Below are 24,058 nucleotides of genomic sequence, written 5' to 3'. Positions count from 1 at the left end.
TTCTGCATTTAGCTTGAGACCATGACTTTGACACCATGCATCAGTCTCATTTAGGCGCCTCTGGAGGATCTCCATGTCGGCCGGAGACTCTATTATAGCACCCAGTTTGCAGTCGTCCACAAACTTAATCAGCCACAGCCCTTCCGTGCTTGCCTGTACTTCTGAGAAGTATATGCCAAACAGGAGGGGCCCCTGGACAGAGCCCTGAGGCACACCACTCGTTACTGGTCTGGATTCGGACATAGATCCCGCTACTCTTACTTTATGGGATCTGTCTGAGAGCCAGTTTGCGATCCATCTTGTGATGTAAGGGTTTATGCCCAGGCTGGTGAGCTTATCAATAATACCTGAATGGGGAATGGTGTCAAATGCTTTAGCAAAGTCAAGATAAGCCGTGTGTACCTCCTTTCCCTTATCTATAGCCTGGGTAACTGTCTGAAAGAAATCCACCAGGTTCAGGAGGCATGATCTGCCCTTGACGAAGCCGAACTGTGTGGGGTCCAGCAACTGGAGGTTCCCAATCTCTCCATTTATGAGTTCCATAATGATTCGTTCCATAGCCTTACAGATCAGACTGGTCAGGCTTATTGGTCGGTAGTTCCCAGGGTCAGTTGTGGCCCCACCCTTGGTAGCGGGACCACCGTTGCTGTGTGCCATTCTATGGGCACATATCCTGTGGAGAGGCTGAGACTGAACATGGTATTAAGATGCGGGGTTAATTCCTTTTGGAGCTTGCGTATGACACAACCTGGGACACCATCTGGTCCCATGGAGGCAGTGTTTTTAGTTTTAGATAGAGCCTTGTTAACCAATGTATCAGTAATAATTGGACTTACAATCCCCTGGAATGGTAATAGGCCCTGTAGGTGGGGGGGGGGGGGGTTTGCACTGAACCTGTCATCCAAGATGTTGGCAATGTCAGAAGGGTCAGTGTATTTTGTTCCATTTTGTACTAGCTCAGAACAGACCTGAGCATTGCCATTTAGGTTTTTGATGTAGCCATAGAAAGCCTTATGGTTATCCTTGGCAACTTTCTTTTCAAAATTAGCTTCAGTTGACTTGATGAGGGCCCTCAATTTCTTACTAATGCTGATCAGGGATAATTTTTCTACTTGAGATTTGGCCTTTTTTTTGTACAAGTCTCCTCCTTTTATTGTAAAGTTTGCTTATGGCCGGGGTCCACCAGATTGGTTTCTTCTTGCTTGAGGAAGGAGTCTTGGTTTTATTTGGGATAGCACGGTCCATGCAATCCTGAAGATGCATACAGAGTGCCTTGGTGTATGATTCCACATCTATAACCAGCTACAACTTGAAATGTGGTTTTGCCTGCTGATAGTTGCGCATGGATGATCTCTGGGGCATCATGCTGCGCTACTAACCTGGAGATATGGGTATCCTTGATGAAAATGGATACACCTCCGCCCTTTGTACTGCAATCCGGTAACTGAGGCCGGAAGATATGACATGAATTGTAACCTGGCAGTGCTCGGGTGCTCTCTTGAGCCTTGAACCAGTTTCCATCACTGCACAAACATCGATTTTCTTCATGCTGAAGAGAGCCTCGAGTGTGTGCATTTTGAGGTTGAGACTTCTGGCGTTGAGTAGCATTACCCTTAGTTTTACTTAATTATATTTAATTACTCCAAACTGGGCTGAAACCACTCCTGCAGGGACAGATAGGCTGCTCAAAGCTCCCCTCTCTCAAAGGTGAACAGAGAAACTTCCTTCTATCCAAGTAAGGTATGGGCAACACAGAAACACAGCACTGGATTCAGCAGTGACCTGAAAACTGGACTATACTAGTTCAGAAAGGTGGGAAACAAGTGTGTATATATATATATATATATATATATATATATATATATATATATATATATATGGGTCTATCTTACTACGTCGACAAGTCAGAACGCCGACAGCGAGAACACCGACGCCAGAAGATCGAAAACGGAGAAGACCGACGGATCAAAACCCCGACGCTGAGAACATCGACATGGGAAAAGGCTGTGTATGTATGCGGTAGTGACGGACGTTAGGGTGCGAGTAAGGTAAGTGTGCGACTGTGATAGTTTGTGGGTTAGGGGCGGGTTAAGTGAGTTAGGGTTAGGGCGCGGGCTAGGTAAGTGTGCGACTGTGATAGTTTGTGGGTTAGGCGGTTAAGTGAGTTAGGGTTAGGGCGGCTAGGTAAGTGTGCGACTGTGATAGTTTGTGGGTTAGGGCGGTTAAGTGAGTTAGGGTTAGGCTGGCTAGGTAAGTGTCACTGTGATAGTTTGTGGGTTAGGGCGGGTTAAGTGAGTTAGGGTTAGGGCTGGTTAGGTGAGTGTGCGATAGTGGCGGACCTTAGGGTTAGGGTTTGGGTTAAGGTTGTAGGTAGTTGTGTATGTGAGGTTTAGTGTTGGTTTGTAAGGATTTTGGTGTGCTTGTGTTGTGTGTGTGCTTTTTGGACCGGGGATTTGTTTTGTTTGTTGCTTGTCGGGATTATGGTGTGTCGGGCATGTGAGGTTTCGTGTTTGTGAAATGTCGGTTATGTGGTGTCGGTGATTTTGTTGTCGGCGTTTTGACTTGTCGACGTAGTAAGATAGATCCATATATATATATATATATATATATATATATATATATATTTTTTTTTTTTTTCAGAAAAATAGAGCAGATACAATGAAAACAACACTTTACCCAATTAACCAGTTAAAAAGCTGAAAACTGAGCCCTGTTCCAGCAGTCTTCAATCAGACAAGTTCTAACTGCACAGTCCTGACACTAGGGTACATAGAAACCTTATCCAAAAAAGATGGCCTGGATCAATGCACAAGTTATACAAACAAAGCTAGATCCAGCCGGCCTGAATATAGTCTATGCAACAGCAAACAAGGCGTACCGATTTCAGAAAGAAACAGTTCAAGTAAGCATGTGCAATAAGCCTTTAACCAGAAATTCCCAGCTCAGAAGGGCAGAATCTAGCCTCTCCTCCCATAAGAGTGCAGACCACAAACCTTCTTTATGTAAAATAACTGGCCTGAAGCCCAAGTGCTTAACCCAGAACTAATACACTTTTAGAATAACAGACACTGAGCCTTCAATCAGCATTTCCCAACTTAGAAGGATGTACGCTACCTGCCCTGCCACAACAGTGCAGACCACAAACCTTCTTAATGTAAAACAACTGGTTTGAAGCCCAAGTGCTTAAATCAAGGGCCTTAGAATAACAGTTACAATTTAATCAGGCTACTAACAAGCAGTAATAAAGGAAGCAGAATAAATTCAACTGAATACTTTTAAGAAGAGGCAAAAGCAAAATAAGGTAATAAAGTAGGAAGAAACTCAAATACAGTAAAGCAGATGAAGTGCAAAATTTTTTTTTGAGTGCGAGGAAACAGAGCAGGTTAAGATACTATAAGGGAATGTCCTTCCCAAGTGCTCTCTCTGTACACCGCAGAGGAGATGGGACTGGTAGGAGTATCTGAAATCAAAATATGATCTCACTGTACTCAGCTGAGTGAGCAAATGAGATGGGTCCAGGAGGAGTGTGCAAAAACAGATTTACAGCAGGGGCGGGCAATTCCAAAGCCACCAACACCACAACATGAAACAGGTAGGGGGTGGGGGTGGAGAACTAACTGCAGCTAGACAGACACACACAATATTTACTGAATCAAAGACACACAATATTTACTAACTCAAATCCTAAATAAATGCAGAGAAAAGTATACTTAAATCAGCTTGTGTCCATTTGATATATGCAGACAAGTCTCAGTAGCCAGCAATTCAGATTAAAATGATTACTAGAAATGTAACCAACACAGATTTTAATGCTAGCAGAAACCCCCAGGCTAACACTAACACAGGAATTTCAAAGCAATCTAACAACTTTCAATAAGCCCAGATGGCTACACTTTTTCACACTTCAGGCAACTTAACTGCAGATAGACAGAGACACACAATATTTACTGAATCAAAGACACACAATATTATATATATATATATATATATATATATATAGATATAGATATATAAAAGACTCCCTATCACATTGTCGAAAGTTCAAATCTCCGAAGACGATATGGCCAAGATCATATCGCCGAAGATTTGAATTGCCGACAATTGTGTATTGGGATTGGCGTACAGTGCAGAACCCGGGATTTGCCATTTTTCTCACTGTAATCCGATCGAGGAGTTCGTATATTTAAGTTGTAGGGGGTGTGAGGGTTTCAGGGGGGCTTGCCCCCTGCAAAAACATACAGGAAAGTTGTTTTGTGTTTTTATCACTTTTTTGGCAATTTAAATCTTCGGCGATATGGTCTCGGCCATATAGTTTTTGGAGATTTGAACTGTCGGTGAAGTGATAGTGATCTATATATATATATATATATATATATATATATATATATATATATATATAAAATATATATATATACACACGTGTGTGTGTGTGTGTGTTTTCAAATGTTTCCGATACTAGTTGCAGACTTGCAAGTAAGAGACCAATTGACAACTTTTCTATAGTCCCAAATGCATTCTTGTCATAATTGCTGTACTGGATGCTGTAGCTCAAAGAGGAGGTGTCAAGTATCCTAGTTACAGTTTTTTGTTTCCAAAGACACTTCTAAAATAATTGAAGCTTAGTCCTTAAGCTCACCAATCTCCTACAAAAAGTCATTAAAAATAAAACAAAAAAAATTACCTATATAATGAAAATTAATATTAATTAAAAATAAAATAAAGTTACTTATCCACAGACCACTCACTATCTGTAGTCATGACGCTACAACTCTTAAAGATACCAAAGTCATATCCCTGACCAATAAAAAACAGCTTAAAGTTACTCTATTTCTACATCTTATCTATTCACAAAAAGTACAGTTTTGTACCTACCATAAATGTAGATGTTCGAGGATTCCCTTGCTGCAGTCCTGACAATTGGGTATAGTCCGCGTCCCAGTCGGCCCGAATACCAGAGTATAAGGCTGACGTCGGTCATGGCGCCTTAGACTGACGTCAGTACGTCAGGGTACTAATGCGCATGACCGACGTCATTTCCTCAGTCTTTTCTTGCCCCAGATGTCAGAAGACCCAAAAAGACAAGTCCCAAAACAACCTGCACCAAAAACATGTACAATATATACAGTAATATATACAAAAATATAAGCATGTAAACTCACCTACACAACCACCCTGAAACACAGAGGGAAGGAGGGAGGGTAAATTGGACTGCAGCAAGGGAATCCTCGAACATCTACATTTATGGTAGGTACAAAACTGTACTATGTTCTTCTTCCCTTGCTGCAGTCCTGACAATTGGGTAGAATCCCAAAGCAGAGGTAAGGGAGGCTGGCAAATTATAAAGTAGCAGGAGCTGACAACATGCCTTGTAAAACAGCTGTGGCAAAACCAGCTCTAGTCTTAGAGTATATAGGCAGGTGATAATGCCTAGAGAAAGTATGCACTGAACTCCAAGTAGCTGCTTCCAGAATATCCTTAGTTGCCACCCCTTAGAAATGCTGTTGAAGTGGCAGTAGCCCTAGTGGAATGAGGCCTAATCCCAGCTGGAACCTCTTTGCCATGATGGGAATAACAAAATGCAATGCAAAAGCCAATCCACCTAGAAATAGTTTGTTTTGACACAGGCTTGCCCTGTGAACTTAAAGCAAAAGAAACAAGTAACTGCTGAGACTGCCTAAAATCTTTAGTCCTGCTCAAATAATAACGCAATTGCCTGTGTACATCTAAAGTGTGCAAAATCTTTTCCCCTTTATTTTGAGGATCTGCAAAAACGTAGGCAAATGAATAGTTTGGTTTAAAGCCACACTAGAAACCACCTTAGGCATAAAGGAAGGATTAGTACGTAATGATACCCTGTCCTTATGGAAAATCAAAAGGGCTCTACTGCCATAAGGGCCTGCAACTCAGACACCCTTCTTGCAGAAGTAATAGCCAACAGAAAAGCAGTCTTCCATGACAAATATTTCAATTCAGCAGTAGCTGCAGGCTCAAAAGGTTGTAGAGTAAGTTTTTCCAACACAAAATTGAGATCCCAAGCAGGAGTAGGAGCTCTACGTGGGGGTCTTATATTCTTTGCCCCTCTAAGAAACTGCTTGAACAAAGGATGCGAAAACAAAGGTGGGTCACAATCATAGTGAGCTGAAATTGCTGCAGCATGAATCTTTATGGAAGAGAAAGACAAACCTTTGTCCAATAATTCAGTAAGATATTGAAGAGCCACACTCAAATTAGGCTCTGAAATCTCCAAATTCTTTGCTGTACTCCAAAATAAAAATCTCTTCCATTTTTCTGCGTACACTCTCCTAGTACTAGGCCTTCTAGCTTCCATAATCACATTTAAAACTTGTTGAGGAAGCTGAGACCTACCATGCTTCAACACAGAATATGCCAAGCTGTGAGATGAAGAGATTGAAGCTTGACATTGAGCAGATGACCATCCTTCTGAGATAACAGATGAGGAATCAGAGGTAAAGGCCATGGAGGCTTCTTTACAAGACTCCTTAGAAGTGGGTACCAGTGTTGCCGAGGCCAATCTGGAGCTATCAAAATCATCCTTGGCCTGTCCTGTCTGACCTTTAGTAATACCTTTGGAAGAAGAGGTAGAGGTGGAAAGGCATAGACATGAAGGTTTTTCCAACTGAAAGACAGAGCATCCACTTTCCAAGCTGTGTGATGAAACCCCTTTGTGCAATACTTTGGCAGCTGGTGGTTTAGTGGAGAAGCGAACAGATCTATGTCTGGAGTTCCCCATGACACTGTCAATTTCTGAAATACATGAAGATCCAGTTTCCACTCGTGGGGATCCATGATTTGTCTGCTTAATACATCTGCTAGGAGTTCTGTGCTCCTGGCAGAAACCTTGCCTGAAGAGTCAGTTGCAGGCTTAACGCAGTCTCCCATAAAATCATTGCTTGCCTGCATAGAGGATAAGAATGTGTTCCCCTTGCTTGTTGATGTACCACATGACAGTTGTGTTGTCTGTCAGAATCAACACCTGCCCTGGAAGAAGTAACTCCTTGAACGCCATCAATGCAAACTGGACTGCTAACATCTCCTTCATGTTGATATGTAGATGCTGTAGTCTGGCAGGCCACTTGTCTTGTATCCACTTTCCATTTAGATGAGCTCCCCAAGCAGTGTCCGAGGCATCTGTCGTTAAAATCTGACTCGCCTCTGGCCGGGTCACAGAGAGTCCCTTGTTTAGGTGACATTCCTGAGCCCACCACAAGAATTCCTTTTGAAGGCAAGGTATTATTTGAATGACAGTGTCCAAATCTTGGCAGTGCTGTGTCCATACATTTTGAGATACCATTGCAGCTTCCTCATATGCAGTTTGGCATTGGGAAGCACCAGAATACAAGATGCCATGAACCCTAATGCTTGAAGGACTGTCCTTGCAGTCAGCACGGACTGATGAGATAGTTGATGGAAGTAAAGTGACAGACTCTTTTGTTTGTCCGGGGTTAAAAAGGCCATCTGGGCTGCTGTATTCAGTCTCACACCCAGAAAGCACATGTCTTGAGAGGGTACTAGACTGGACTTTATTTCGTTCACAGAATACCCTAGGCATCTTAGCACTGCTATGACATATTCCAGATGCTGTAGAAGGTGTTCCTTTTCTTGAGCCAGAATCAGGCAGTCGTCCAAGTAAGGATAAATTTGAATGCCTTGAAGCCTGAAGTAAGCTATCACTGGAGCCAGAACCTTTGTGAATACTCTGGGCGCAGTAGATAAGCCAAAGGGCAATGCAGAGAACTGATAATGAAAATCTCCAGTTCGAAACCGCAGATACTTTCTGCAACTTAGCCTTATGGGCACATGAAGGTAAGCTTCCTTGAGATCCAAAGTTACCATCCAGTGATCCTTGCCCAGCAGAGGTAACAGTTGCTGTAACGTCAACATCTTGAACTTGGGAATGTCCAGATAAGTGTTGAGGATAGATAAATCCAAAATTGGTCTCCACGTGTTCCCCTTCTTTGGCACTAGGAACAGGCGAGAATAAAATCGAAGCCCCTTTCTGACACAGGGACTGGCTGAATAGCCCCTATCTGGAGTAACTGAGAAACTTGCTTGTGAGCCTCTTTTCTTTGTGGAGGAGGAACATCTGGCATGCCCTTGAAAGGGGGCATTGTGTGGAAATAAAATCTGTACCCGTGATGAATGATATCCAGCACCCATCTGTCTTGAGTGATTAAATCCCAATTTTCTTTGAAAAGAGACAATCTTCCTCCCAAAGGAGCTGCCAGACGAGAGTCCACTGGCAGCTGAAAAGGCAGGTCATTGGTTCTGCTTACGAAAGGACTGACCCCTGCCCTCACCAGAAGTCTGAGCAGGTGAACTGTCTGATCTAGGCCTAAACGAACCTTGAGCCCTGCCCCTACCACGTCTAGACCTACCCCTAGACTGGGAACCATAAGCAGGATATGTCCACCCCTTAGCAGGCCAATTTCTACTAAACTTCGGAGGCTGCACCTGCAAAAAATCTTTAACAGTCTGCATAGACTTAGCTTTGTCCTCTATTTTCTTTAAAACTGCTTCCACAGGCGGTCCAAACAACACATCAGACTGTAAAGGAGCATCCAAAATCCTGGTCTTAACATGCTCAGCTAAATTCTGATCCTTCAACCATGCATGTCTGCGAAGAACAGAACTAGTAGCAGCCACCCTCGAGGAGGCCTGAACAGCATCAAAACCACACTGCAAAGAATGCTTACCCACTTGTTCAGACACATGAACCAAATCCAGCAATTCTTTACACTCAATACCTTCCGCCAAAGCATCCACCTTAGATTTCAATTGTGAAAGGAGATAATTCTGATATTTCAGCATATGAAATTGACAATTCAACGCCCTCATGGCTAGAGTGGAAGAAGTATATACTTTCTTACCCCACCTATCCAAAGCCCTTGCCTCTTTATCAGAGGGTACAGGATTTTTAACCACAGAAGCTTTAACACCTTTAGGCCCCTGAGAAACAGTTTCTGGGTCCGCCCTGGGACTCTTAAACAAATACTTATGAGCTTGGGCACCCTATAATACCTATCAGGCTTAACAGGAGCAGGAGGCAAGGAATCAGGGTTCAGAGAAGCCTCTGCAAAACATCCTCCACCACATTCAACACAGGAGGAATAGCTAAGGGCCTATGCTGGGGCAAAACAAGAATTCCCTAAGCCTTTTTCTGGAGTCAGAGTAATCTTGGCCTTCCCATTTAAAGTGCTCCCTCATGGAGTGAAGAGTCTCTGAAAATGAAAATCCTCAGGAGGAGAAGCTGAAGGAGTGGAATCATCCACATCAGAATCAGAATAAGTAGGAAACTCTTGCAAGTCTTCCCCAGAAGACTCTGAAGCCTGTGAACACTGTTCAAAACTATCAAACTCCTGTTCCACCCTAGGCCTCTTATCAGGTGGGGGCATAGAACCTCTAATCAGAGTAATCAAATCTTCTGCCATTTTAAGCATATGTTTCTTAGGCACAGAGCCCGAAATGCTAGGAGAAGCCCCTACAGAAGCTGAACTTGGCCTTCCTCTAAAAGAAGCTTTGGCAACAGAAGGAGAGGCCCTAACTACCTTGGGAAGAGAGGGAAGAACAGTTACCTGAGAAGCCCCTCAGCCTGGCCTACCTCCTGAGAGGGCACATCCTGTAACAGTAAAGTATCTGCCTGAGACTCCATAGAGACTCCTGGCAAAACCTCTGGCTCCCTGAGCCTTCTAAAGGACCGGCGTCCGGGACTGCCGGTTCCTCACCCTAGACTACACTGTTTTGTCCTTGCGCTTCTTAGATGAAGCAGGCGTCGGTGCATCCGGCGGCATAGTATAATTGCAACGCTTCCCAAACACTAACCTAGCACAATCAAGCCTCCTCTTAATAGTGCGCTTGTTAAATCTAGCACAAGAGCGGCAACCAACAACGTCGTGCTCAGGCCCTAAACAAGGTATACACAATGTATGATAATCCCTATGCGGTATCTGCTTCCCACAAGAAATACAGTTATTCACTTTTTCTGACATCCGGTTAAATACTGAGGCAAGAAAAACCAAAATGTTCTAACGGGTTACTTAGCCAACTCTGTATTCGGTCTGAAACTCCGGTTTCGGAAAATCTCAGAACGCCAACCTGCACTCGCAAAATTGCTTCTGCATCGGACCATGCGGCAAAAAAGACTGAGGAAATGGCGTCGGTCATGCGCATTAGTACCCTGACGTACTGACGTCAGTCTAAGGCGCCATGACCGACGTCAGCCTTATACTCTGGTATTCGGGCCGACTGGGACGCGGACTATACCCAATTGTCAGGACTGCAGCAAGGGAAGACGAAGAACATCTTAAAACCTAACTGCAGCACTAATAAGTCTCCTACACAAAACAACAAAAAGTGTGTATATGTTGTCTTTTTTCAAATAAACCCATTCCAAGTGGTGAACTAATTTGCTATGCTTTGTTATAATAGGTTCATAAAGGTTCATAATAAATAAAGAAAACTCTTGAGTAATGAGGTTAGGTTTTTTTTTTTTAAGCGGATCAGCAGAAAAAAATGCAGCCTTCTTCAAAATATACCATGTTAAAGCACATATGTGATGCTACTACATCCATGCAGACATTTTTTTTCAGTTTAAAAAGTATATATTCATTTCAGACATAGAGCAGAATTTGCATGTCTTCAAGGTCATGCTACAGACCATTCGATGTTTAATATGAGGTGAGGGTTCAGGCCTCAGAAAAAGAAGTTCTCTATTTTGATTCTTAGCTGGGTTGCCTTCTTTGAAGAGTCTGAATGTCCTCCCTGTGTCCACATTTTTTTTCCAAGTACTCTGGTTTCCTCTCATGTTCTAAAGACAGGAAGGTGGATGAGGGACTTTAAATTGCCCATAGATAAGTGTGTATGTGTGATCTGGAAGAAAGACCAATCAACCTACTTTCATTTACCCCTTTGCCTTGAAAATGCCATAAGTAGCAGCGGCTGTCCATGGGGTCACTCTAGGAGCTGGGTGTGACTCATATGACAGTGAGCGAGATGGTATACTATTTGATACTCTTAACGTCATATCATGAATTCCTGCAGTAATGATCTTTATGAAGAACACAATACACTTGGTCCAGCATGCTCATCTTAAACTGCTGGTGTTGGAAGAGCTCTCATCCATTACCCTGGTTATACTAGTTTTGAACATAAAGGGTTTATATGTAGTCATTCTGTATCTGCATAGACTCTTTAAGTTTCTGGTATATTTGATTACATTACATAAATTAATCAAGAGTATGTTAATATGCTTCCTTATTATGTTCCTTTTCCTTGTACGTAGTATTGTGTTTAGATGAATACTTGCAATTTAATTGCTTTTGTTTAGTTTGATTTAGACATTCGAGGCAGATTTAGCCTTGCCCAAGAGTATTTTTGGTACAGTATTTGTTTGTTTCTTGTGCAGCAAAAGTAAACTGAGTAGACTGGTTACTGCATTCAGTTTTATTGAAAGGCTGCCTCCAATGTTCACAGTTTAAAACAACAACCACATACCTCCAAGGAAAATTAGACTACTGAAAAAAAAAAATAAACATTAGACTTGCATCTGACTCTGGGTATTTCTTGTTCATATTAAGAATTACTGTGGTAATGGTCCTATTAAAGTATCTGTTATAGTGAGTATACTCCTATATCTGTACTTTTACTTATTTGAAAAAAATGTATAAGAATTTTTTTTTGTTTGCTTGTCTGTTGTTTTAGTGTAGAAAATGTATTTTATCTTAATTTTTGTTAAAATTTTTAATGACATGCTGTTTGATGTTTGATGTTTGCAGACGTGGGATCTGTTGGCCGTTGTTTTTCCACCTGGAACTGCCAGGAGTTTTATGGAGTAAGCAATATATCAGTGCTGTCCATGGAAGCATGCTGTACTTCCCTATGGGGTCATAGCTGGAAAAACACTTCTTCAGACACCTGTCTCTCCTGTTCTTATACCTTCTTCACAGGTCAGTAATATGCTTTGAAAAAATATTACTATGAACCAAAGGGATGTGATCTTGGCAGCAGATTAATTTTCAGTTGTCACAGTGTGCTCGTTATTAATTAACATACTGCAGTCATTAATGTTATTCATCTGAAGCTATTATATTCAGTCTTTGCACTCAGATATTTCCTTGAATGTACCTTATATGCCACATTAGCCAGTTGTGCTTCAAAAATGTTGCAGAAAAAATGCTTTTTATTAAATCTAGATCATCAAACTGCAATTTGTGAAGGCAGTTTTCCCAAAATCTCATTGTATTATAGAAAATTCTACCAAAAATGAAGGTTTGCAATAGATTAATATTTGCAAACTGAGGTTATGCCTAAAGCAAAGTTTACTGTTTCCCAAGAGTGATGTTTTATCAAATTATCCTCTCATATGAAACGAAATGGAAGGCAAACAAACTATCGGATTCCCTAAAGTATCACATTTGACAGATAAATTAGAACAAGCAGGAAAACCAGTGCTGAAATAAGGACATAGATTTGTCAGATGTACATCTGGGTTCAAATACCACTGATCAGATGACCAGTAAACATTTGAGCCAAATATCCTGCTAGCTGTTGCTATGTGTAGTGTAAGTTTCTTCACAGATAAAACAAATGGTAACAGTAGGTTATATAATGGAAGTCTGATTAACTGAACACCAAGCTATATTTTCACTAATACATCAATAATTTACATTTTCAAAAGCATATAGTCAGCAGTTTTTAATACTGCAAACGATATCCCAACTGCAAGCTTCACAGCTTCAAAATTAAAACTAAAATATCACCTTAATAACTCATGGCTTTGTCAGTGTTTATCTCCCCCAGGATAAAATCATCCCCTAATAATATAACTTCCAGTACTCATTATTGCAACTTATCTACTGCACTGATTATCAGTTGGCTGTGATGGTGCAGCGGTTAGCGTTGTCACCTCACAGCAAGAAGCTCTCCGGTTCAATTCTTGGCCGGAGGACTTTCTCTGTGGAGTCTGCATGTTCTCCCTGCGATTGACTGAAACTTTAAAAGACATGCTGGTAGGTGTCTGCCCTCTCTGAAGGTTGGGTGCCAGGCTAACAACTCAACACTGTAAAAATCCACTGTCAGTCATAAGCAGACCAGTGATCCACTGTGGAAACCCCTAACCAGGAAAAGCTGAAAGACTTTTTTTTTTCTTTATCTGCTACACTAATTATCACGGACATGAACTGATGTGAGATTATATAACAATCTCTAACTATCAGACTTTACAAAACACTAGTATACTGTATTTCCCTAGACTAAGCATAAAACCATGTCATTATAAGCAATCAGTATGACTATACTCCCCCTTATAAATGCACCTCTAAAAAACATAATATATATAGTGAGATTCAAAGATGTGAAAGATTTAGTTCTGTCAAGATACTGCTCAAGTTGTCTGTGGACATCCAAAGTATGTAAGTATGCAGTATCCTTTCACCATCACTTTTTGGTTCAAGAAAGAAAAGTGGGAGAATGATAGTTTGTCTTAAAGTAAACTAAAATACATTTTTAGGCATAAAAGAAGGATTAGTTCTCAAAGAAAACTTGTCCATATGGGAAATGAGACAGGGCTGACTCAATATAAGAGCTGGCAACTCAGATACCCTTCTTACAGATGGCAGAGCAATCCATAAAACTATTCTTGATGTTAAGAAACTCGTTAGCCAAGTTAGCACATTCAAATGGACCAAGTGTTAGCTTCTCTAACACAAAATTTAGGAGGGGCCATTGGTTTTCTTGGAGGCCTCTTATGCAAGTCCTCTTTCAAAAAAACATTTTGACATGAGACTGTGTTGAAAGAGGAGGAGCATCCATGGGTAGACTTAATGAAATGGCTCATACAGGAACTATGATAGAGGAATAAGAAAGGCTATAGGATAGTAACTCACACAAATATTGTAAAACCAGAGAACAACTATCTCTGTAAATGTATCATTTTCCAATAAACACTGCATATTTCTGATGTAATCATCCCTATGCACCACTCACATGTAAACCCAGTGGTCAATGCAATATAAGCATCACACAAAAATGGAATGAAATTTGTGAAACAGCAGGTTTAGCCTATCTCAATCTTTTAAGGCAATACCGCATAGACGAGAGTATTAAATTGGAGAAATGTGTCCATGGGCATGGATAAGTTCAGCTTGGTGGCTTCCTCTTAAGAGATCGATGAGAGACTGAGGAGAATGGATGAAGAAGTTAAAAGACTGGATCTGGAATTAAAAAGAAAAGAAAATACAGAGGGACAGAAGAAAATATCTATTACAAAAGGAAACCAACTTAAATAACTCTGAGAACTAAGTTAATTCCAATGTAGTTAATCATACACAGGAGAATTCTTTTTTACCCAGAAAGTCCAGGAGGCTGGAATTCAAGAAAGGAATTGTCGTAAACAGCACTCAAATTCCAGGTAACCAACAATTTCAGAGAAAGCAATTAGCCTCAATGACTGGCGGAGTTTCACTACGGAGGATAAGGGCAGAAACAGTGAGTGCACCATCCAAGAAACAATCCTGCCCACTTTTCCAGCAGACAAGAAAGAAAAAATAATTGGACAGTTGAAGTAATCCCAATGCACTTCAAAATATTCTATTTGACTGACAGAGCTTTAACCAAAAGTGAAACCAAAGTTTTACAAAAGAGTTTCTCTTTTATTCCAGCAGCTAGGTTGGATTTAGTGCAAACTGTTATAGATTTGAAAGGTCATACTAGAAAATTGAACGTGAAAGTTTTATTTAAGGATAATATTGCCATTAAAAATGAGATTTTGTTATACTTAGTACATACAACACACCACTTCACCCCACTAGTCTTTGAGGATATTTGCAACAATGAAATTAGGTCAGTTTTATAGAATAGAAGTCACAGAAAATTTTACAATTTGTCTGCACTAGAAAGGCAAAGTTTAAAAGAACTTAATGAGAATAACATCAGAATTATTAAAGCTTATAAAATGGGTGCTATGGTTGTGTTACATAGGGATGATTACATCAGAAATATGCAATCTTTATTAGAAGATGATAGATTTTATGTAAAAATCAACAAAAACGATATCACTCAGGCATATAGGCACAGGAGCGCTTGATTGTATGATAGTTTAACAGAGGGGGTACAATCTTTATTAGAAGATGATTGATTTTATGTAAAAGTCAACAAAAATTATATCACTGAGGCATATAGGCACATGGGTGCTTGATTGTATGATAGTTTAACAGAGGGTGTGATTTCTGAGAACATGTACACCGATTTCCACACCTCAAAACCCAAAATAGGGAAACTATTTGGAGTGCCTAAAATATACAAGAACCAGGTTAACCCATCTTGTACACCAATATTTGTAACAGTGTCAATGCTAGAAGCTGTGTCCAAGTTTATAGACAAGGCATTACTACTTAGGTTGGTGCAAAGGGTTCCTTCCGTTATTAAAGATTCCTTTGACTTTTTAGAAAGATTTAAACATGTAGGGGTTACAAAGGAAGATTTATTTGTCACATTTGATGCACAGTCTTTGTATACTTTCATTCCACATGAGGTAGAATTGGAGTGGATAGGATTCATGTTAAGTAAAAGTAATAAGTATGAACTAAGGTAAACCAAGTTTTAATGGAACACACTGATCAAGTGTTAACATTTTTTTTTTCCTTTTGAGGGCTCATTTTATCAGCAAAGGAGAGGTGTGGCAATGGGTACTGACATGGCTCCCATTTATGCCAATTTAGTTATGGCATATTGGGAGATTCACATTTTCTCCAAATTAACTGGTCGTCATCCTGTCTATTCCTATTTCTGCTTCACTGATGATTTGTTTTTTTTTTTATATGGAAGTGAGGAAAACTAATTTAGAATAGTTTATAACAGTGATGAACAACAGCACCATTTTTTTTTTAATTCTCATGCAAATATACTGAAACCAGCATTTGTTTTTTAGATTTGGAAGTCAAAAATGGTAATTGTAACAAATTAATCTCAGTCATCAGTTACAAGACTGTGTCAAGCAATGCTATTTTGCACTATTCCAGCATGCACCTGACTTACATAATACATAATATTATTAAGGGACAACTGGTGAGACTGAAGCGACTGACTACAGACATCGAATATTTAAACACTTTCATTAAAATGTTACATGATAGGTTTTACTCATAGGGGATATCCAAGTGAGGTTATTAAAAAGGTAGTAGCTCAAGGTACAGATGTTATGAATTCCAGTGGGGCAACTGACAGAATTTGTAGGGAGTGGTCAGTTTCTATGCCCTTGGTATTTTCTTTAGACAGTGATGCCATAAAGAGAATAGTTCAAAAGGATTGGAGAATATTAGCAGCTAGTGAAAAAATCAAGAAGGTGGTAGGTGAAAAACTTAATTTTATCAACAAAAAGGCTTACAATGTAAAGATGTACTTAGAAAAATATAATGATAGCCATGAGTACAAAGAAGGTGGCACTCACAAATGTTTGCATTGTTCCATGTGTAGGTACATTTTGGAAAGTCCTTATTTTATAAACAGTAGAAGTGACAAAACATATTTTATACCAGGTGATTTTACATATGGTTCCAGATATGTGGTTTATTTAGCTAAATGCTCCTCTTGTAAAGCATTTTATGTAGGAAAAACTAACAAGCTCAGAAAAAGGATTTCTGAACATCAGCATGCAATCAAGACAAAAAAACGCAGACAATGCATTATCTAAACATGCTGTTCAATGTAAGAGTTTTAAAAAGTTTTATTTTTGTGATATTGATGATGTTCCATCACATTTTACAGATGACAGAGAGGGGCAGCTTAAATATAGGGCATAGATTCAAGCTCTATGCCTACAGTACACCAGGCCTGAACAGTAATGATAATTATAAAGTGGTGCTTAATAGAAAGCAGCATTATGAAAAATGTAAATAGTACCTATTCATATGTTGTTTGATTTTGGACTTAATATTTACATATTGCTTCAAGAATTTAATTAATTAATTTTCGTGATTTGATAGCTACATTTTAGGATAGTATTTAAGGCTGTAAGCATTTGCAGCATTTATTCTGATGAAGACCTTTTGAGGCTGAAAGTGCTCAAACAATAAAAAAGTTGGACTTTTATCTTCCTTTTGATTCCTTTGGTGATGTTTTTATTATTTTAATTTTACAGATACCCTGTATCAGCTCACCACTTTCAGAACACTGTTTATTTATTTATTTCAGTTTGATGACCGGGGAAGTCCACTGGGCCTAGAAGGGCCCATTTTCAGTGGAGGCCCTTGGAGAAAAGCTCCAGTAGTTGGAGTATTTTTGATAATCTCAGCAGTACAGTGGCCAAATACTAAATCTCTGTCTAATGGTGAATTTAAAATCTAATTTTTAACATTATCTGGAAGATTTTCAAAATCCAGCCATGCAAACCTCCTCAAAACTGTACCAGTGGCCATAGTCCTGGAAGAAGTATCAATAGAGGCATATGTACAGTATAAACCATGATTACACTGTGCAATAGAAAAAAAACTATTTAAAACAAATTTTTCTCCACAAGATGAAACTGCAAATAAAACATTCCTCATACTTTCAGAATTAGTCAGAACAAACTTTAATATCCTCTATGATCCTATGAGTCTCACAATTCAAAATTCTGAAATTTAATTTTGCAGAAGTATATACTTAAAAAGACACGGTGCAGCGGTAGCATTGTTGCCTCACAGCAAGAGGTTCTCGCATTCGATTCTAGGCTGGAGCGCCTTCTGTGTGAATCTGCATGTCCTCCCCGCGGTCGAGTGGCGTTCGAAAGACATGCGTGAATGGGCATGCCTTCATTGAAGGCTGGGCGTTGAGCTGCCACCTCAGCACTGTAAAAATGTACTGCTAATCATTAGCGGACCGAAGTTCCACTATGACGACCCCTAACCGGGAAAAGCCAAAAGAAGAAAAATATACTTTTTTTCTGAAACCCATCAATAATTTTCCCGTCCTTATCAGAAAGAGTAGGATTGAAATTAGCTAGGTGCTTAACAGCAGTGGGCTCAACTAGAGCTATAGCTGCTGGGACAAGTTTGGAAGTAGCATATAAAAATTTAAAAGACTGAGGGATTTTATATATTCTATCTGCCTTTTCACTATCAGGAAATTTGCAAGCAAAAACACACACATCCTCTGAATCATACAGAACAGGAGGAATGGGCATAGGACCTGGAAAAGCCTTCAAAACAACTCATAGTATTTTCTGAGGGACTGAGAAACTGGCACATTTTACCAATAGTCTCAGAGAAAGAAAAAACTCCATAGGGAGAATCATAAATTGAACTCTCCTCTGAATCTGAATCAGAAATCTGAGGGAAAATCCTTGTATCTATCCCTGCATCTTCCTGTTCAAATTCAGAATCTTGAATGTCTTCAGGAAAAGAGAAATCCTCCTTTCTTTTACAGAAACTGCTTTACAAGAAGGACCAATAGCCTGAATTTAACCCTAAGTCAGATCGAGTAAATTACCCCTAGTCAAAGAAATTTGAGGAGGAGTAGATATGTGGCTGGTTTTCTGTTTCTTTTTGACAGGAAAAAGAGGGCCAGCCATGTTATTAATTGTATCAGTAGCTTGCCCAGAGATGGATAGAGCATTCTGACACAACAGGGAAACCTTCCCTCTGTTCACTCTCCTAGGACCGACAAGAGAGGCTCTCCCCTGCCCACTTAGGGGACCCCAACAGCCGCAGAGGATGTGAATCTGTTTATAGTGGTTGTAGGTACTACACCACAGGGATCCGACGTAAAAGATGAGTGATCTGAGGTATAACAAATGGCTGTAGCACCCTCCCGTGGCTGAGGCAACTTGCTATCCTGCTGTGGTGGTAAATACTGTTTGCTTAATTTTTTCATGGCTGGAAGAAGGACTGATCGTAAGACTGGTACTCCACTCCACTGTCAAGCCAAAAATGCTTCTTTCCCGGGGAAGACAAACAGCAAATGCTGGTAAACACTACCAGTCTACAAAAATTACTATTTTGTCAAAAACATACAGAAAAACAATTTAAAACACTATGCCAGCCATGCAAAAGTAAAATAAACACAATTTCTCCACAGAAAAAAATTGTCAGTTACTTTACACCATTTTTAACCTGCCAGCAAAAACAAGAGCTCAATTTAAAAGTTTCTTACACTAACTGTCCTAAATAGGAAAGCAATGAAACAGCAACAAATGTAAGAAAATGTACAGTTTTTGTCCCTAATGAGGACTTATCTGTGCAGCAGAGGAAAGCACAGATCAACTGTCAATCTTCAAAAGCCTCAGAGGATTGAACTCTTTGCACCCAAACTTGCATTTAAGTCAGCTTAGCTTGAGCTGCTTGACACTTTGGGTGTGTGGAAGGTACCCTGAAGCTTTGGAAGCAGGCCTGCTGTTATATCCTTGGCAGGAAATAACCCATATTGCTAAGGTTGCTGCTGCACTGACCAATATGATGAACATGTCAAAAGCTCAAGATATCCATAGACACAATGTACCACCTTAGCAATCAAGATGAGGATTTTTTTTACTTTTGTCATGTGTGGTGCAGTGATGCACCTGTTAACATTGTCACCTCACAGCAAGAGGTTCTCCAGTTTGATTCTCGGTTGGGGTGCCTTCTGTGTGCAGTCAGCATGTCCTCCCTGAGTTCACTTGGGTTTTCTTTGGGTAGTCCGGTTTCCTCCCACTTTCCAAAGACATGGGTCTTGAGCGTTTCTCCCCAAGTCTCCGCTGAAAATAGGCGATGTTCTAGTTGGACCTTCCTAGTAAACAAATGTTAAATAAAAATAAAAAAATATGGAGAGTTGCCTATCTATCTTTATGTAGCACTTCATTTAGAGCATGACGGCAATTTGTTCATTTGCAAAAATGGCTCTCTTATCTTGTTTAGAATGGAAATATAAATGGGCTTATTCTACAAATTCTTTAAATTGCACAGACATGAGCATGTCCGTACACCAGCTGAAAACAGGGACACAAAAAATTATGATGAGGTAAGCAATCATTATTAGAGTTACATAAGAGGACATAAAATTGAGTCAATAACTTCATTCAGGTAAATATCGTGAAATTCATTTCTTGAACACTTAACAAACTCAGCACATTTTAAAGTACATTTAGTGCAAACTACTAAACAGCATTTGCTGACTTACATCATTTGTCATCTGTCAAAATTATGTTCTTTGCACTTCGTTAATTGGCAAAGAGTGATAAAGTTCTGAATTCAGCCATGATAGCCACATTTAACCAGTGGCTAGGGTATCTGGAGAAGCTGACACTGGGAGAGGAAAGTAATGATGAGGGTTTGCCTGCTCACCTCTCACTGGGTAGAGGATGGGGGTATATGTCACCAGAGATGTTTGGTGACAGAATCTCTGGTAGAAACCTGGGATCACAGTGGAGATGCTGTCACAAAGTACTGGAGACAGGGCCTAAAAGAGCACCATATGTAGTGGGATTGATGCATCACATGGAATTGACGTTAATTGCACATCCTATCCATGGATGTTATGAACATATATGTGCTAGGAACATAGGACCTAAGCAAAAACAAAATCTCTAAATGCCAATGACAGGACCATACTCCACTATAGTTAACTTTTGGACCCAGCAAGGAATGTATGCGCTAAAGAGCTTTCACCCAGGGGAATTGGCTGGCTTATGGGGTAACTGGAGGGAGTGTCTGATAGGTGGAATGGCAGTAAAATAAAAGTAAAAAATATAAAAAATGTATTTTCTAACACAGTTCCAGCTAATTAAATGACTACCATGTGAAACAAATCTGAATAAAGACATATTAAAAGCCATTATACCTCCTGAAGTGCCATCCCAGATCAGATAAAAATATATATAATTTAGGAAATATGAGACTTCACAGGAAAAAAAGGCCACAGAACAATACCAAAATGAAATGAAATCAGGTAGTGTAATTAGAAAAGCAAGCAAGCAAACTTAACGAGTAATTATAACCTGGATTTCAAATTTTCAAACAGAAGATAGACTAGGAGCTGCTGAGGAACATTAACTACTAGTTAAATGCTCCTAAATGTCTCTCCAACTGGTTCAGCCATTTTCTAAATCATTCGTTATGGTGAGGGTCACGTCTGTGCCAGAGTCTCTAAATAGTAGGCTATACCTGGTACACCTCCTGTGTGAGATAGCCAGGTGGCACCCTTACAAGATGTCCAGACCACCTCAACTGCTCAACATGGTGAAGCAGTGGCTGTACTCCAAGGTCCTCTCAGATTTCTGGACTTTTTGATCTATATCATTGATAGTGAAACCCAGTTTCCCTGAGAAAGAATCTTATTTATACCAGCTATGTCTGTGATGTCATCCTTCAGTCACTACCTAAAGCTTATGATCATAGGTGAGGATGGGGATATATTGTAACTAGCAACATGAACATGTTGTGCCAAGACCCAGGTCTCTGTTCATCACAAAAGTTTAGTACATGAGTGCAGTTTTATTGCCAATGCACATACCCATTGGTCAGTTTCAAAACTTCACAATGAGATCCCAAGAAAACACTTTCACTAAAGGTAGCTGCACCACCCCCAACAGTAGCACCTGCAGACTGCACTGAACTCTCTGCTAGGACAGAATTATGACATCTGATTTGAAGGTGCAGATTTCATCCCAGTGATTTATCAGCCGTTGGGAAGTTGGACTCTTTTTTATGCTGTTGTCATACTTTGTACATTATTCCCCCAAATGCTATGGACATATTTTTGAAAATCACTATGCTGCAATCCGGAGATCACAGTCACTTCAGATTAAGAGGGCAATATCATTTTCAAACAAAGTCACAACCTCACATGTCCCAGAATGGCTGCTCTGTATATATAAATATAAAACAAACTGCTATGACGTATACAGATGTAAATATTGAAGCCTATGTCTACACACAGGTAGGATAACAAAACCTTGTATTGAAAAACACAGTTTAATCAAGCAAAAATACAGTGGCACATCAGTGTTCGCCTTTATGGACATATCAAAAGAGCCACATATCAAAGTCAGTACTTAAATACTATTGTTACAATTAATTAGCCAGTCACATTTCCCCCCAAACTAATTACTATCTGAAGTGATATCATTTAAAGCAACATATATTTAAAGGTAGACCGTTATTCATTCTCTGGTGAGCTAGAGTTCCAACCTTGAACATGAATGAAGTGCCTTTGTATTCTGAGGGATTCAAGTACAACTCTAAGGGCCTTACAACAAGGATAAAAATAAAATCTCAGCACTCATGGATGATACAATCCTAACATTTTTCTCATGCATTCTAAACAACACTCTTGGATTTTTATTGATTGATTTTTTGATTCAATTTTAATGAGTAAGGCATGAAAAGTGATCAGACTTTAAAATATTTGTTACATTAATGATATAATATTTTGCCAGCTTTGCAAAAAAATAAAATCTGTGGGCCTGTTGGTAATTATTGACTTAATATTCAAACGTACTGACTTCTTGACTCCAGTAAATTTTCTTAAGCTGCTAGACAACTGTACTGATTACTTGACTTTTTAAGCTTTGTTCCTGAAATAAATTTTCATAACCTGAAAATGTTTCAAATTACTAACTACTTCATTAGTACTGGAACTCCATGTTTGCCCTTGTATCACATACATATCTTAGGCACAGCAGAATAGCAGTTGAAGATGATCTTTGTACATAATATCTTATATCATTAACTTCTTCCATCAGAATTGCTGGAATATGTGGTGAAAAGTGCATATGGTCAATGGAGGTCATAGCAACAGGGGGACATCTGCACCTCCCTCAAGCTGCTGGGACCTTTGAGTTGATTATTTTAAGTAGTAGCTACAAAGGGCACAGCTCTTTGGATGGAAGTGCAAGAGGCCTCTGCCACCACCTACAAAATGTGAGAGGGTTTTGCTATCAACTATAAAAACAACAGTGTTATTTTCCCTGTTTCTGATGGCACATTATTTTGCTTACCTCAAAATGACATTCAAACTAGTAGTTTTCAACAAGCTAACCTAAACACAATTCTATGTCTTTTCTATCAGAGTTTTTCTTTACGGGCTTCATATAGAAATTGCATTATGACAACTGTGAGCTAACTTTATATCAAAAGTACTATTTTGGCTATAGAACTTAGAGCGATAGATGCACTATTAACATCTTAATTTGCATTCTGTAAATGAAAAAGGAATAAAAGAAAAATAATTATGCCAACCTTTTATGAACTGTTACTACTGCTAAGAAAAATATTTACGGTAAGTACAGACTTTTTTACTGAGAGATTGCTGATATAAAAACATTATATGGGGGGGTTTCCAAATTATGAAATCAACACAGCAGCAATTGCACATGCATAGGCATATGTATAAAAGGCCTGACAAGCCATTCTTTATGTAGGTGAATTAAGCACATGAAAACATGACTAAACCTGTTGCATCAGAGTGTAATGCTGTGTGCTGCACTGCACAACTTCCACAGTGTGTGTGTATGCAACCAAAACTATCCATCTGACTTATTTGAAAAACTTATCAGCCAGCAGCAAGTTAGATTGTTGATTCTGAGACACCCAGAAATGTAAAACATTTTATTTTTTCATTTTTAGAAGCACAACCCTTGGCCCTACTCATGAAACCATTCATGAAACTATCAACTACCATGATTGTAGCAGGTCGGGATTACCGCTTCTTTGCAACCTGCATGAGCTGGAGTGGATTTCATTATCGTACCTTCGATGGAAAACACTTCCACTTTAATGGCAGCTGTACCTACAACCTGGCATCTTCAATGGATGGTACCTGGGCCATTTATATCATGAATGGTGAATGCTTAGAAACTGGACAATGCCCTAAGGTAAAGAACAGATCCAGCTCTTGTATGTTGTAGCTTTCTGTGACACTAACCAGCAGTAGAAAGGAACAGCTCCTGCAACTAAACTTTTAACAAGTACATGAGGCAGTAACATAATTATGTAATTTTCTTTTTTATGCAGAAAACACAGCTAGAAAAACTGCACACTTTTACTAGAACATTTTATTTTTTCATTCTATGGACAGAGGCACAGGGAACTAA

The 24,058-nt window shown here is 39.6% G+C and overlaps 1 protein-coding gene across 1 annotated transcript in view; it reads left to right on the top strand.

The window, feature by feature from the left end:
* Positions 1–24,058, top strand: part of LOC122797804 (SCO-spondin-like) — a 4,708,783-nt gene that overhangs the window by 138,307 nt on the left and 4,546,418 nt on the right. Inside the window, exons 7-8 of the mRNA XM_044066325.1 lie at positions 11,793–11,963; positions 23,592–23,807. Of these exons, the coding sequence (XP_043922260.1) occupies positions 11,793–11,963; positions 23,592–23,807 (387 nt within the window). The remainder of the gene's footprint in view (positions 1–11,792; positions 11,964–23,591; positions 23,808–24,058) is intronic.

The sequence above is a fragment of the Protopterus annectens genome, chromosome 3.part1 (genome assembly GCF_019279795.1).
Source record: "Protopterus annectens isolate FY-2018-M chromosome 3.part1, PAN1.0, whole genome shotgun sequence".
Lineage (NCBI taxonomy): Eukaryota > Metazoa > Chordata > Ceratodontiformes > Protopteridae > Protopterus > Protopterus annectens.
The sequence above is the reverse complement of the archived record's forward strand: the minus strand, read 5'-3'. Positions and strand labels throughout refer to the sequence as shown.